The sequence below is a fragment of the Dryobates pubescens genome, chromosome 1 (assembly GCF_014839835.1).
Source record: "Dryobates pubescens isolate bDryPub1 chromosome 1, bDryPub1.pri, whole genome shotgun sequence".
Lineage (NCBI taxonomy): Eukaryota > Metazoa > Chordata > Aves > Piciformes > Picidae > Dryobates > Dryobates pubescens.
In genome coordinates, this window is record NC_071612.1 from 9739437 (window position 1) to 9753417 (window position 13981).

The following is a 13981-nucleotide window of genomic DNA, read 5'->3' on the forward strand; positions in this document are numbered from 1 at the left end:
ACTTCCGAAGCAACACCCCCTTTCAGGAGTGACTTAGAGCAACAAAACTCCTTTCTCTAACCATCTCAGGTCAACCAGCAAAATATTAATAGCCAGGCTCACACCTCCCAGGCCAGCTTTACAAACAGACAAGGCAGGTTCTCCTGGTCCAGCCCTGAGTTACACACTGTCCTCTCCAACAACACAGGCTCCCCTTACAGATGACTGGGAGCACATGTGCAAGCGCTGGCAAGGCTGAGTGATACAGATCTGCGGATTGCTTCATCCAGCTCTGTCGTGCAAGTTGTTTCCTGTGAAGACTTCTCAACCTTGGACTTCACACGACAGTGTTGATCCAACAACAAATTCTTGGGATAACCACTGTGCTCCAAGGCTCATATTTAGATTTCTTTGCCTAAAGACCTACTTGGATAAAGCCAAGAGATTTCACTTTTTGAGGAAGGTGGTTGTATTTGTTGAGATTTAATTGACATTGCGTTAATAGGTGCACTTAATTTGATGTGTTTTTAATTATTATTAATATATATAAGTCTGAATATGGTCTTGGTTCTTACCAGCCTCCTGTGATGAACACACTAAGCAAATGCAACTACATTTGAAAGCAGCCATTAGCACCACAGAAAAGACACAGGGAGAGAATAAAAGCCCCTGGTGTGAATTCAGGCACCAACTCCTGTTCACAGCCTCCCACCTGAAACTTAGCAGCTTTCCCACTGCAGCCAGTATCCAAGAGGTTTGCACAACCAGAGATCATCTGTATCTTTAAAGTTAGGAAAAGCCAGCTCAGCCTTCATCAGACTTGGACTCAGCCTTTTGCTTTGATTGAGTTAATCAGCTGCTTGTATATTTAAACATCACTCACTGGAGAAGTGGAGCACAATAAGGATGCTCTTTCCCAGCTGGCTATGGATAAACACAACAGCACTTTTGATCCACAGTATAAACAGGAGGATGATACCAGCACATGGCAGTTCTGAGTTTGGCTCCATCCTGAGAGGCAAAGCAAGAAAATTCTACGTAAAGCAGCAAAACTAGAACCTCTGCACCAAAAGACAGGCACAGTTTACATGCCTACTGTTTCAAAAAGGATTGTCCTTGCTGACTTCTTAGGGATTCAGGCAAGCTATACACACTCAAGCTATACAGACTCTTCTCTTTCTGAAATATACTTTGACACATTCATTAATGTGAGCAATAATACTGGTTAAAAGGAAACTCTTGCCTGCCATATCACAGACAGCAGGGCCACAGCTACAGTGAACCAAACAGCAGCATCTCAAGCTTTTAACTCAAAAAACCCCAAATCTGGCTACAGGTGCCTCTCTTGACCCAGGCTCTGCTTTCCTCCAGAAGTGGTCTGCTTACAGTCATTTCTGTGTATCACATCAGAAGCACACTTTGAAATCCTGAAACACTTTTTGTATGAAGGAACTGTCTGCATATTTAGCCACACATTAAAAGTAGTCATGGCTCAGGACAAGCAGTGATTTAAGCCATTTGTACCCTCTCCTGTTAACACCAGACACAAATCTCTAAGGATACTACAGCTATCTCCATCCCCACATTTTGGGGAAGCCCCAAAGGCTTACTGGCTTTTGGCTTATTGGCATTAAACGTTCCCTCTGCATTTAGGCTCCTCTCTCCCACCTTCCCTTTCAATGCCTATTCTCTCTTGTATGATTACAATTACAGCTGAGCAGACAACTGTTACTCTTTCCATTGTAACACTTCCAGAAGTGACCTTTGTTTTTTCTTTTTTTGTTAAACAAATCTCCTGCCACATTCAAAGACAATGCCTCGTAGCAAACCATTGCAGGGTGTGACTTGGTATCTGGGCCCTGCTGACCTTAAATCTCTTCTTAATCTGCCTGATTGCTGTCGTAAACTGAAATCCCACAAGCATTAAAACTGCTTGGTGAAGCAATGCCTCTAGCCAGGCAGGCTGCATTTTCTTGGAGAGTGTTGCTGGCCACAGCTGGACATCTTGGCTAGAGAATGATCAGTGTTTGACCTGAGCAGAGCATCTCTTAGATGTTGCCTAAAACTAGGGAAGTGCTTAAGAGCAAGAAGAGCTCCTTGATGCTCTCCTTCTATGATCAATGGCTGTGTTAACTATGACTTGATTTTTCTACAATTCCCCTCGGGTCAATCTCATGCAGAACACACATGGGATGAAACAATTTGCTTCACTAATCAACACAAAGGAAGGACGCAGGAGTGCAAGCTTCAACACATAGGTATATAAATACACCCAAAGAAACCAAGTGATAGCATGCTTTGGAAAAAGATAAGGTCAGGTTGGAAGCTTGAAGGGGAACTACTCTTAACAAGGAAGTTTTGTTAAGCTGGGTTTGGTGGTTTTGTTGGGGTTTTTTTTGGCACAAATACACTAAACAGTGTCTTTCACAAGTGTAGAATTCCCTGGCAGGCAGCACATGCTTCATGCGCGCTCCTGCCCAGCTCATACCTGGGGAAGGAGAACAGCAAAACTGCAGGTCGCCATCTCCTCATGGCTTAGATGTTTCTATGAAGACACCACCAGTAAGAAACCACACCAACCTAGCCCAACAACATGGCTCTTCCTTCCAGCCAAGTGGGTTTAAATAACTCTTTAAAGGCTGTCAGGGCTCAGTCCTGTCACAGGATGACACGTGTGGCTACAGGACAGGGCGAGCTCCCAACACATCACGTGCTTGTGTTGCGTGATGGGTTTCCAAGGCCACCGGCAGAAAAGCCTACTTGGGCTCACTGAGGGGGGCTTTGAGGGAGCCAGATATGCAACAAGGGACCCTCTGCCCTGCTTAAACAACAAGGGAGGTCGTTGGCAGAGTTTAGTCTGCAGAAGACATGCTAAAGAGCAGGGAGGTGGAAAAAGAGAACAAACTCCAGTAGTTGGCACTTACTCTCAATCCCCCCTTACAATTCATTGCACCACATTGCCTAAACAGGCCTGGAGTTTCACGCAGTTCCCCTTGTGTTTCACAGATATCAGTGGAGCCTTTTATCCCTTCAGACACACAACCAACCACAAAAGCCAAGTGAAAACACTACTCAAGTAACAAGGCCTTTAGTTTGGAACTTGCAGAAACCCAGTTCCTTCACACTTTTGTAGTTATCCCTGGAGGCTGCCAAAATTCCTGTCCAGACTCTCCTGAGACCACCAAACTCAAGATGACACACAAGGCAAAGCTCCCATAGGGATTTTCCACTATTACACGAGAGGGAAAGTTTCACTGCCTCAGTGCCAGCAGAATTCTCCTTCTGCCTCCAGTCCTTGGTATTTTGTTCACCACCCTAATAAGCAACAGCTCAAAAAGTACATTGTGACATGCAACACCATCCCACCTCCCCCTCAAAAAAGGGAAAAATTAGATGCAAAAAGACTTACTTTTCTGGGCTTGACTTTGTCTTGCAAGTCGTATTGGCCTATTCCTTTGTAACTTATTCCAAGCCACCACGGGATTCCTTGTTTATCCTGAAAAATGGATGTGTACATGAAGCAAGAGCTCCTTAGGAATTACACAATTCCAAGATTCCAGCCCGTTTCAGCCTGTGACAAGCACGAGTAGGTATGGAAGTAAAGGCTATTTTTTTTGCAAACAAACTGATGTGAAGTGGATTGCTGGAGTGATGTTGAAACCTTCTGCTCCCGCCTTCTCGGGCAGAGGCAAGAATATAGGAGGTGGTTGTGCAAAGTGGAAAAAAAAGCGACAGTGCGGCTGAGACGAGGGAGTGTCACTCATCACAGGAGTGGCTGTGAAGGAGGAAGGATATGAGACAGGAGAAAAATAAACTGCAGCCAATGACTGCATCCACTAAATTCAGACACGGACAGCCACAGGAAGAGAGAACAGTGCAAAACATCAGCTTCTCCAGTACCACAGCCATGGCCATGACTCAAAGTAAGGAGACACCATCTCTGCTGATCTCTTCTGCACAAAACACTGTGGCCCAGGCTCTGCTCTACAAATGGGAATAAATGGTGCATGTCCATCACTCTCCAAAGATATTTCTCAGCACTTCCCCAGTCCAAGCACGCACCCACTAATCACATGCCACTTAGAAGCCGTCTTTTCTATGCTGTGCTTTTGGTTTTTTCCTCCTTAAACTAATCTTGATTAGAAATATCTCTGGGGAAACTATTAACTGCTTTGGATCTAGAAGTGATAACTGGTTTAATTAAGATGATAGGAATTTAGCTCCTGATAGGATTAGAGAAGGTTTTACAAAGATTCTTTTCTGTCTTCTGTGGCACATGATGCTTTCCTGTTCTCTGGGAACAATTTTTAAAGAATACTGAAAGGGTAAAAAAAAGTAAATTGCAGAGGTTGAAAAAAATGCTGGGTTTAATATTGATAGAAGGGTACCAGATCATCAAACTACTCCTATAGGAATGTAATCACACGTAACAATCACATTATCTATGAGCACTTACTAACCTTTACTCCGTAGTAATGAACTCCATATGTTGGCAAAGCTTCTACCACTTTCATGTACCTGTAGACAGATTTATAGCATATCAGATGATTTTCTCTGGAGAGAAATGTATCTATTAGCATTTTTTTTTTTTCACACATACATTTAGGACATGTCATTTATCATTTCAGCATTTTGAAAGTCTTAATAGTTGAAAGCCCACGCTTTCAGATAAAACTCAGCATTCTGACGAGGGGAAAGCTGGGATATTTTGGCCCTGCTAAAGCAAGTGGAAAATCTCTCTCATATAGCAAAGTATCCAATCTCTTATCAGAAGGTCAGAGAACTAGAAAGTAAAAATTCTGAACTGAACATTTGGCAATAAAGCCCTGCCTAGAGTATTCCATTATGGTGCTCTGATTACAATGGATTTGCTCCAAATGAAAGTGTTTATACAGTTGTACAACTGTTGCATGAAGCAAATCAGACAACCACTGAGCAATGTTTTCCCCTTGTTCCTATTGAAAGAAGTCTCTGAGTTACTGGGACAGAATTACAGGCATCAAGGTATGTAAGGAAAAATTACAAGATGCCTACATCATGCAGCCATGGAAATCATCCCAAACTTTCCTGTAAACTAAAAAATAAAATTCCAGAGGCTCCATATGTATCTTGGAAGACCTTATTCTTCTGAAAGCCAATTTCTGAACACCTCAACAAACACCCATTTGTTGTTTGTTTGTTTAAAACAGGACCTAAGGTAATATTTGACCTAAGTTTGGTGTGAAAACTAATTGACACCAAATAGGGTATGGAGAAGAGTCTTCCAATAAAGTGAAGCCCAAATAATTTCTTTTATAGTTGAGATATCTGAATGAGGACACACAACCTTAACTACAAGCCTGCACAGTGTGAAACTTCAAGTGCTTGAAGTTTGAAATATAACTCAGTAAAAAAACCAAAACAAACTAACCAAACAAATCAGAAGTCTGACAGATACAAATAGTAAAGTTTGCACACTGTAATGGGCAAAACAGCCTGCATTGCCACTTCAACAAAACAAAGGAGGAAGAAAAAGAAAGAAGGAAAGAAAGGAGGAAGAAAAAGAAAGAAGGAAAGAAAGGAGGAAGAAAAAGAAAGAAGGAAAGAAAGGAGGAAGAAAAAGAAAGAAGGAAAGAAAGGAGGAAGAAAAAAAAAGAAGGAAAGAAAGGAGGAAGAAAAAAAAAGAAGGAAATAAAGGATGAATAAAAAAAAGAAGGAAAGAAAGTAGGAAAAAAAAAAAGAAAGAAACAAAGGAGGAATAAAAAAAAGAAGGAAAGAAAGGAGAAAGAAAAAAAAAAGAAAGAAAGGAGGAAGAAAAAAGAAGGAAAGAAAGGAGGAAGAAAAAAAGAAGGAAAGAAAGGAGGAAGAAAAAAAGAAGGAAAGAAACGAGGAAGAAAAAAAAAAAGGAAAGAAAGGAGGAAGAAAAAAAGGAAGGAAAGAAAGGAGGAAGAAAAAAAAAGAAGGAAAGAAAGGAGGAAGAAAAAAAAAGAAGGAAAGAAAGGAGGAAGAAAAAAAAGAAGGAAAGAAAGGAGGAAGAAAAAAAAGAAGGAAAGAAAGGAGGAAGTATAATAAGAACTCAAGAATGGTGTAATAAAAAAAGATTGAAAGAAAGGAGGAAGAAAAAAGAAGGAAAGAAAGGAGGAAGAAAAAAAAGAAGGAAAGAAAGGAGGAAGAAAAAAAAGAAGTAAAGAAAGGAGGAAGAAAAAAAAAGAAGGAAAGAAAGGAGGAAGAAAAAATAAGGAAAGAAAGAAGGAAGAAAAAAAGAAGAAAAAATAATAAAAAGAAAAGTAGAAAGATCATCTTCATAAATTAACAAGTGTCATACTCACTGAACAATGGCTTGTCCTCTGGTCAGCCCTTTAATCTGTATATAATGCTCAATTACTCTGTCCTCACTGCAAAACAAGCACAAAACCCAATTTAGAGGCTCAGTGACTTTTTCCATGTGTGACAGCATCTGTTGAAATTCAGACGCCTGCTCAGCATGCAGAGCAGAGTTCCTCTGTACATTTCCTGCTCCGGTTTACATTCTGTTTCTTACTGATTTCTTTCCCACCCTTCGTTAAGCAGCGTGGAGCTGCCTGGCTGTTCCCTGCCATCGGGTGTCGCGTTCCAGGCTAATTAACGCATCGTTTGGGATCAGCCTGCTCTGCTGCAGATGCTGCTGCAGAAGAATGCTACGAACTGTATCAATTAATTTTCACATTCTAAAGGACCAGAACTTCAAAGGATAGTTAACCTTCCATATGCAAGACAGAAGTAGTTAAACCAGAAAGGTTATTATTCAAAAGCATTTTTCCCCCCCTTGACATTCCACAGGTGAAAAAAAGATTTGTCAGCAATGACCTTTGTGCATTTTTTCCTGTGATATACTTAAACATTTAGCAGAATGCAGAATTAAATATGCATCTAAGAGTCAGAAAAAGGCAAAGAAAACCCCAGCAGTACTCATTCTCAAAACCCCCAAATCATAAGCAAGTACTGGCATACTTGAAAATCCATCAGGTACAAATCAAGCCTAAAATAATTAAACAAATGAGGGAGTCAAACTTGAACAAAAAGCATCAATTCCAAGGAAAAAAAATAATAATCATTGATTCATCATAGAATTGTTAGGGTTGGAAGGGACCTCAAGGATCACCCAACCCCCCCTCCCATGGGCAGGAACACCTCACACTACAGCAGGTTGCTCAGAGCCACATCCAGCCTGGCTGCAAAAACCTCCAGGGATGAGGCTTCTAACACCTCCCTGGGCAACCTGTGCCAGTGTCTCCCCACCTTCATGGTGGAACTTCTTCCTACCTTCCTCCCTTCCTGGGGAGAACTTCTTCCTAACATCCAATCTGAATCTACCCATCTCTATTTTTTAACATTCCCCCTAGTCCTATCACTTCCCGACACCCTAAAAAGTCCCTCCCCAGCTTTCTTGTAGGCCCCCTTCAGATACTGGAAGGCCACAATAAGGTCCACTCAGAGCCTTCTCCTTCTCCAGACTGAACAGCCCCAACTTCCTCAGTCTGTCCTCATAGGAGAGGAGCTCCAGCCCTCTAATCATCCTCATGGCCCTTCTCTGGACATGCTCCAGCACCTCCAGATCTTTCCTGTAATAGGGGCTCCAGAACTGGACGCAGTACTCTGGGTGGGGTCTCACCATTCGAGCCCCAAAATTGGACCTGCCTTTCTATTTCCAGCTTTTCTAGCTTATTTTTACTCCTTGTCTGTTGAGGAGAGCAGCTGGGTGGGCATCTGGCAGCCAGCCATGGTTAGCCCACCACAGAGACTCTACTGTGTGACAGCTGAAGAGCAAGGTGCTCTTTGCAAACCCAGGCTTGGCTGGAGTTCAGATTTCAGCTCTTTCTAACGCATGGTCCCCTGCATAATCTCATCCAGCCGTTTCTGATCCAGCAATTTGATTTGGGTGAGCTTTCAGTGAGGGATTTGCATTGGATCTTGCCTCATTTCTAACCCTCTAAAACCTGGAAATGCTTGAACACGAGCAACGAACATCACACAGGCTGAAAACTTCTTCTGTAAAACTGTTTAAAAGTGATCCAGCCATCATCATTCAGAGCAATAGTTTACATTTTAAGGTTAATAGCTCACCAGTAAGCAAGTGAAGGATGCTCCTGTAATGTCTTGGTAGGAAAGACAGGCAGTGTCTTCAAGTCTTTTCTGGTGATTTCATCACTAAAAATAATAATAAAAAAAAATGGTATAGAGTCACTGTTAGTGAATCACAGATACAGTTTCAGGAGGAGGAAAGGGCTGCTCAAGAAGAGGGTGCACTGCCCCATATCAGGCTGTCATAGCAACGTAACTCTATAGGCCCTCTCACATGACAGCGATGTATACAGTGTCATGCAGCCCCCTTGTTGTAACTCATTACACAAACACGTGATCCTCGGCCACTGCTGCAGCGGCACCCTATCAATATTTATTTTGCACACACTCATTCTGTTTGCTGAGTGCGGAATGAGGCTTGAAACAGCTGCAGAAGGAAAGCCTGTGCCCAAAAGCAAGGCTTGTGGAGCTATTCTTTCGCTTTATCGTTAGCTGAAATCCTACCTAGACAGCAAGTTTCACGAAGCAGCCTGCTATTTGTCAAATCTCTGGGTGTAACACCCATCTGGTTCAACACAGTGGGTTTTGGTTCATGTACTGCAAAATATTTTCACTTGATATAGTTTTCCTGGACTGCTCATTGTGCTGAAAGCTCAAATAGTTTGGACTGCAGTCCCAGCCTGGAACAAAATAAAAGAGGCTGAAGTACGTGAATGCAATTTGTCACCAAAAAAAAAAAGAGATGAGTCCCCAAACAGCAGAATGTTTAAAAACCTATTTACAGGCATCAGTAAAATGGTTAATATTTTCTGTTCCTATGCTCCATTAATTAATCAGCTGAACCTTGCACGCCTCATTTCTGCAGGATTTCGGCATGCCTTCACAGCAGTGCCAACAAGCACCAGCTTGACTTTTCTATGCAAAGAATGCACCGAGTCACGTCCATCAGCATCCACCTCAGCTTCAGCATCCAGGCTTTCCTTGAAGGTGTTTTTCTGCTCCTGACTTCTGTTTTCACCAGATTCTACTACTGAGCTACGTTCCCCCTTTCCCCTCAAAACCAGCACCCTGTGCATCAGTAGAGCGGCGCAGAGCACAAAGATCTGTTCCGTGGGCACCGAGGATCAGCCTCTGCAGACTGAGGAGGCAGTAAACCCCTGCCACCTTTCCATTTCACCCAGCAGATGTCACAAGGAAAGAGTAGTGAACTAAAGCTTTTTTGTTCCTCAGCAAGCATGGGCTAATAGGTCTGCAAGCTTCTTCCCCAGCCTTGCCAATGCGCCTCAACCCTGACTAAGAGGGACCACCTCTGGGGACGAGGAAACAGTTCAATCAACAGCCTATTTATTCTTCAACGACTTTGATGAAGTTGCCAAGAAAGGGTCAATTAGCACCGAGGAGCTGTTGTTGCTGAGCTTTGCAGGCAGGGCCAATGCTCTTCTGCCAGGAGTATGCACTTTTCTTTGCAAGCTGGCCAGCGCCCAAGTGCCACAAACAACGGGGACAGCTGGGCAGAAAATCAGGATCTCTCCTCCCAATGCTCAAATACAGCCAATGCTCACAAAAGCCGAGGAGGTTTTATTCACCCCTTAAAAGCCCATTCTGGTGGGATCAAAAGGTTGTGGGACATCTCAGCTTGCAGCAAGAAGGTAGGTTACCAGTGGTTTGTAGGGATGTACTAAAATGCAGAGAACACCCTCCTGAGGCCTCAGAAACCAAAAGAAAAATAAGTAAGTCCCAAACCAAAACCCCCAAGCCCTGAGCAACCTGACCTGATCTCATAGCTGACTCTTCTCAGAGCAGGAGGTTTAGTCAGACAGCCTCCTGAGGTCCCTTCTGACTTCAATCACAGACTAAAAGGATAATTGATTATTACTTTACTATGAGGGTGGTGAGACACAGGAATGGGTTGCACAGAGCCGTGGACACCTCATGCCTGGAAATGTTTAAGACCAGGCTGGATGAGGCTCTGAGCAGCCTGGCCTAGTGGGATGTGTCCTGGCTCATGCCCAGGGGGTTGGAACAGATGATCTTTAAGGTCTGTTCCAACTCAAGCCATTCTATGATTCTGTGATTACAACGAACGTTTCCTCCTATTTATAAGCCTGACTCACAACTGCCATGGCTGCTGCAGCAGCAGTCAGGGTTGGCAGGGAAATGCAGTGAAGTAGGAGAGGTTTTGGAAGGAAACAATAACAAAATAGCTCATTTGTACTGAACGCAAGGGCTGTTTAAATATAGATTCTCAACCAGCAATATTCATAATCAGAGGTTTAATGGCTGGACTCTCAGCCCCTATTTAGAAACCTCCTTGCCAGCAAACAACAAAACGCCCAAGGGAGGGCTGAAGCACTGAGGAGGCTGATGCTGGGAGGCAATAGCTGAGCTCCAGCAAAGGCAGCCGGGCAGTGGGGACAGGTGACTCCCCAGCTGTCACCATCGCTGCTGGGTGGAGAGCTCCCAAACTCTCCTTTGCCAGCCGTTATGGGGCCAGTAGCTTCCCTGTCACTGAGACACTGCAGAAATGTCACAAACCCTGGCAGCTGCATCCTACCATGCTCTAAAGTATCACTTTTTGCCCAGCTCACGGCCTCTAGCAGGAGTACTCACCTTCCTCTTTGGATTTTGAACCCCTTGCCTCTAAGACCTAGTTCAACAGCAACTTGAGCCTCATCAAAACAAGGGCATTAGTTAAGCCTGAGCGATGAGTAGCTGCTCATCAATATGGAAACGTCTACCACTGAATATAAATTGAGCACCAGCCAGCACACCCACCTCCCTGACAAACTTTATGGGCTCTGAGCTGGAACACTCAGTGACCAAAGGGCTGCAGCAGGCCTGTGCCATCAGATGGAGCACATCTCTCCAGTGCGTACCCACAACCACAGGCCCTGGTGCAATACCTTAGCAGGCAGAGCCCATGGAGCTGTGACACCTTACAGCGGAGCAGGACCTTCTGTGTTCTGATAGCCTACAAACCCATCCAACATCTGGCAATAGCAAAGAATATTATTGCAGAATACAGAATTAACCAGGTTGGACAAGACCTTCGAGATCATCAAGTCCAACCTATCAACCAAATCCATTTAATCAACTAAACCATGGCACTAAAAGACTCATCCAGTCTCTTTCTAAACACCTCCAGTGATGGTGACTCCACCACCTCCCTGGGCAGCACATTCCAATGGCCAATCACTCTTTCTGGGAAGAATTTCTTCCTAATAACCAGCCTAAACCTCCCCTGGCACAGATTGAGACTGCGTCCTCTTGTTCTGGTGCTGGTTGCCTGGGAAAAGAGTCTGACCCCCGCTACAACCACCCTTCAGGTACTTGTTCTTTTTTTATGAGGCATTCTTCTTTTATTAGGTTATTCTTTTATGAGGCAAAGTTGGGACTTGCCTTCCTGACGGGATCCAACCTCATACCCTGATGTCTGGACACACTATCCCCATCTATCTGTAGCTGGAGGGATTCCATCAGAATGGATTTTTAAGGCCCAAAGTCTCTGAGAGGTCACATGAGGATTTTTTTTCTCCCCCCTTGCATAATTTTAAGATAAAGCATGAAGCAATCTCAGAAAAATGTGAAAGACCTGGGAGAAACAGGACACAGCTCCTTGCGTGCCGGATGCCTTCAGACAGTGCAGGCTGGCACGCAGCAGCCCAGAGCTGCTGACTGCATGCCCAAGGATTAGCATTTGGGATGATTCACAGCTTCAGGGATAAAAGTCTCAAATGGTACTCCCCCTCCTTCCACAGAGTTCATTATCACTTCATCTGCACTAAGGAGCCCAAGCATGTCTCCCCTTGACCTTCAGAATCACTTTCCCAAGCCCTCCAAGACCCAGCTGTTCCCCAGAGGTTACAACCCCAGACAGCAGGAGCAACAGTTTGAATCATTACCTTGTTCCTGTTTGATTTCACAACGATCACAAGGTGATACAGAAATCAGAGAGCAGACAGACCTGGCTCCAGATGTCCAACCACTCTTCTATGCTATCTACCAGCCAAACACACCAGTGTTGTATCTGGCATGTCCTTGGTTGGTTCTCATCAAGCCAGGAGGAGGACTCAGCTGTCAGGGTGGAGAGGCCCACTTGTATTTAATCTGACCCCTGCTACAGAGGGGGCTTCTTGATTGGTGGCTCTTGGCAACATTTCAACATATAAACTTAAACCACTCGGAGTCACGGGGAATGAACATGTTTTTGGCAAAAGGTTTGTTTATTCCCCATGAGAAGAATATAGGAAACTCTCATCTCAAATATTTTTCCACTATAAAGAGGAATTAAAGCAAACCAACGGACAGACCCTTTCCTTCCTATTCCACCCTCTAAACAGGGGTGTTCTCTCCATCAGATCCTGAGCAGGACTTGAGCTGATCTGGGCAATGTAAACGGAAATCTACATCAGACCCTCCTTCGCTTGCATCTTGGTGCCATCCATATTTAATTTTCTGTCCCAGCATGAAAAGCTACTGCCCCCAGTGTCACCCTGCTCATCATCAGCAGCTCTATGGGAGACTTGTCTCTAAAGTATCCACCAGTAACATTTATCCAAGTAAGATAGGAGAAGTTCCTGCATTTAACCATGTAGGAACTCCCATGGATAGGAGTTCCCACATTCAGAGTCCTATCTCTAAGAGCAAACCTGGACCAATCCCAAGTGCTTCCTACAACTTGCTGATGTTGCAGTGAAATTTTAGGCATCTTGCTAAAAAATCTGGGAAGGAACCAAGCCAGGCTGTCATGGCACGTTCTGCCAGAGGACACAGTCTCAACCTGCACCAGGGGAGGTTTAGGCTGGATGTTAGGAAGAAATTCTTCATAGAGAAAGTGATTGGCCATTGGAATGGGTTGCCTGGGGAGACAGTGGAATCACCATCACTGGAAGTGTTTAGGAAGAGACTGGATGGGGTACTTGTTGCCATGGTTTAGTTGATTAGATAGTGTTGGGTGAGTGTTGGGTGATAGGTTGGACTCGATGATCTCAAAGGCCTTTTCCAACCTGGTTAATTCTATTCTATTCAAGTGCATTACTGAAAATACTGCATATTTTTGCTCTCAGAAATCACCCAGCTTGTAATCAAATGATACAGCACACCCTGCTAGGCAAAAATTTACAGAACCATGCTAATTAGGACCATTTGTCAATGGCTGCCCAGGCTATTCCCTGCCCCCACTGCCACAAACAGCTTCTGCCTGTTGCTAACGCAGGTATGGGTTCAGATGTGGTTAATGAGACTGGCAGGAAAAGGTGAAGAGCAATAAACACACCCAGAGCAGCAAAAGCAATACGTTGTGCTACAACATAAAAGTTTATCAGCCCACATCATCTTTGTAAATATTAACAGCTCGATAAAGAGAGGACTTCAGACAACTTCTAACTGACTAAAGTGCTGGCAGGTGCTGAATCTCATGGATAACACTTTGTAATGGAGGAATTTGTCACCTGGGAAAGTGCACTGTATAGTGACTTTCCTCTGTTCTCAAAGCCTCCTGACCTCACATAAATACTCTTGTATTGCTACCTGACTCTGAGAACTCCTGGGTCCACCTGAATGTCGGTATTTTATATCCAGTTGATTCTTGAAATGAATTTTTGAGGGCCTTGGTTTTAGAAAAATACTGACCCAACCTCCCAAGTTAACCTGAAAGTTACTTCATGGACACGTTTAGATCAGCAGGTGCTTCTGAGAATCACAAGTGAGATATAAAAAATGGGGAGCTTCACAACTAAATGACAATAAGGAATCACCCTGCATCGTGAAGATGCTTCACAAACTTCCCATGAGGATTTTTTTCTCTTACTCTGCTCAAGATATGTAGAGCTAGCAAAAGAAATACACAGAAGTCGCACACAGACTAGGTACTTAAAAGCTTTACGGTCTAAGCTGTCAGAGGGCTAGTCAGGTTACTTAAATGACGTTAGTAATGGTCCTGCTTCTTGAGGATAACCACTGA

General features: G+C 43.8%; 1 protein-coding gene across 1 annotated transcript in view; it reads right to left on the minus strand.

The window, feature by feature from the left end:
* Window positions 1-13981, minus strand: part of FRMD4B (FERM domain containing 4B) — a 92356-nt gene that overhangs the window by 22902 nt on the left and 55473 nt on the right. Inside the window, exons 8-11 of the mRNA XM_054161248.1 lie at window positions 8062-8145; window positions 6288-6353; window positions 4440-4497; window positions 3389-3475 (exon numbers count right to left, since the gene is read on the minus strand). Of these exons, the coding sequence (XP_054017223.1) occupies window positions 3389-3475; window positions 4440-4497; window positions 6288-6353; window positions 8062-8145 (295 nt within the window). The remainder of the gene's footprint in view (window positions 1-3388; window positions 3476-4439; window positions 4498-6287; window positions 6354-8061; window positions 8146-13981) is intronic.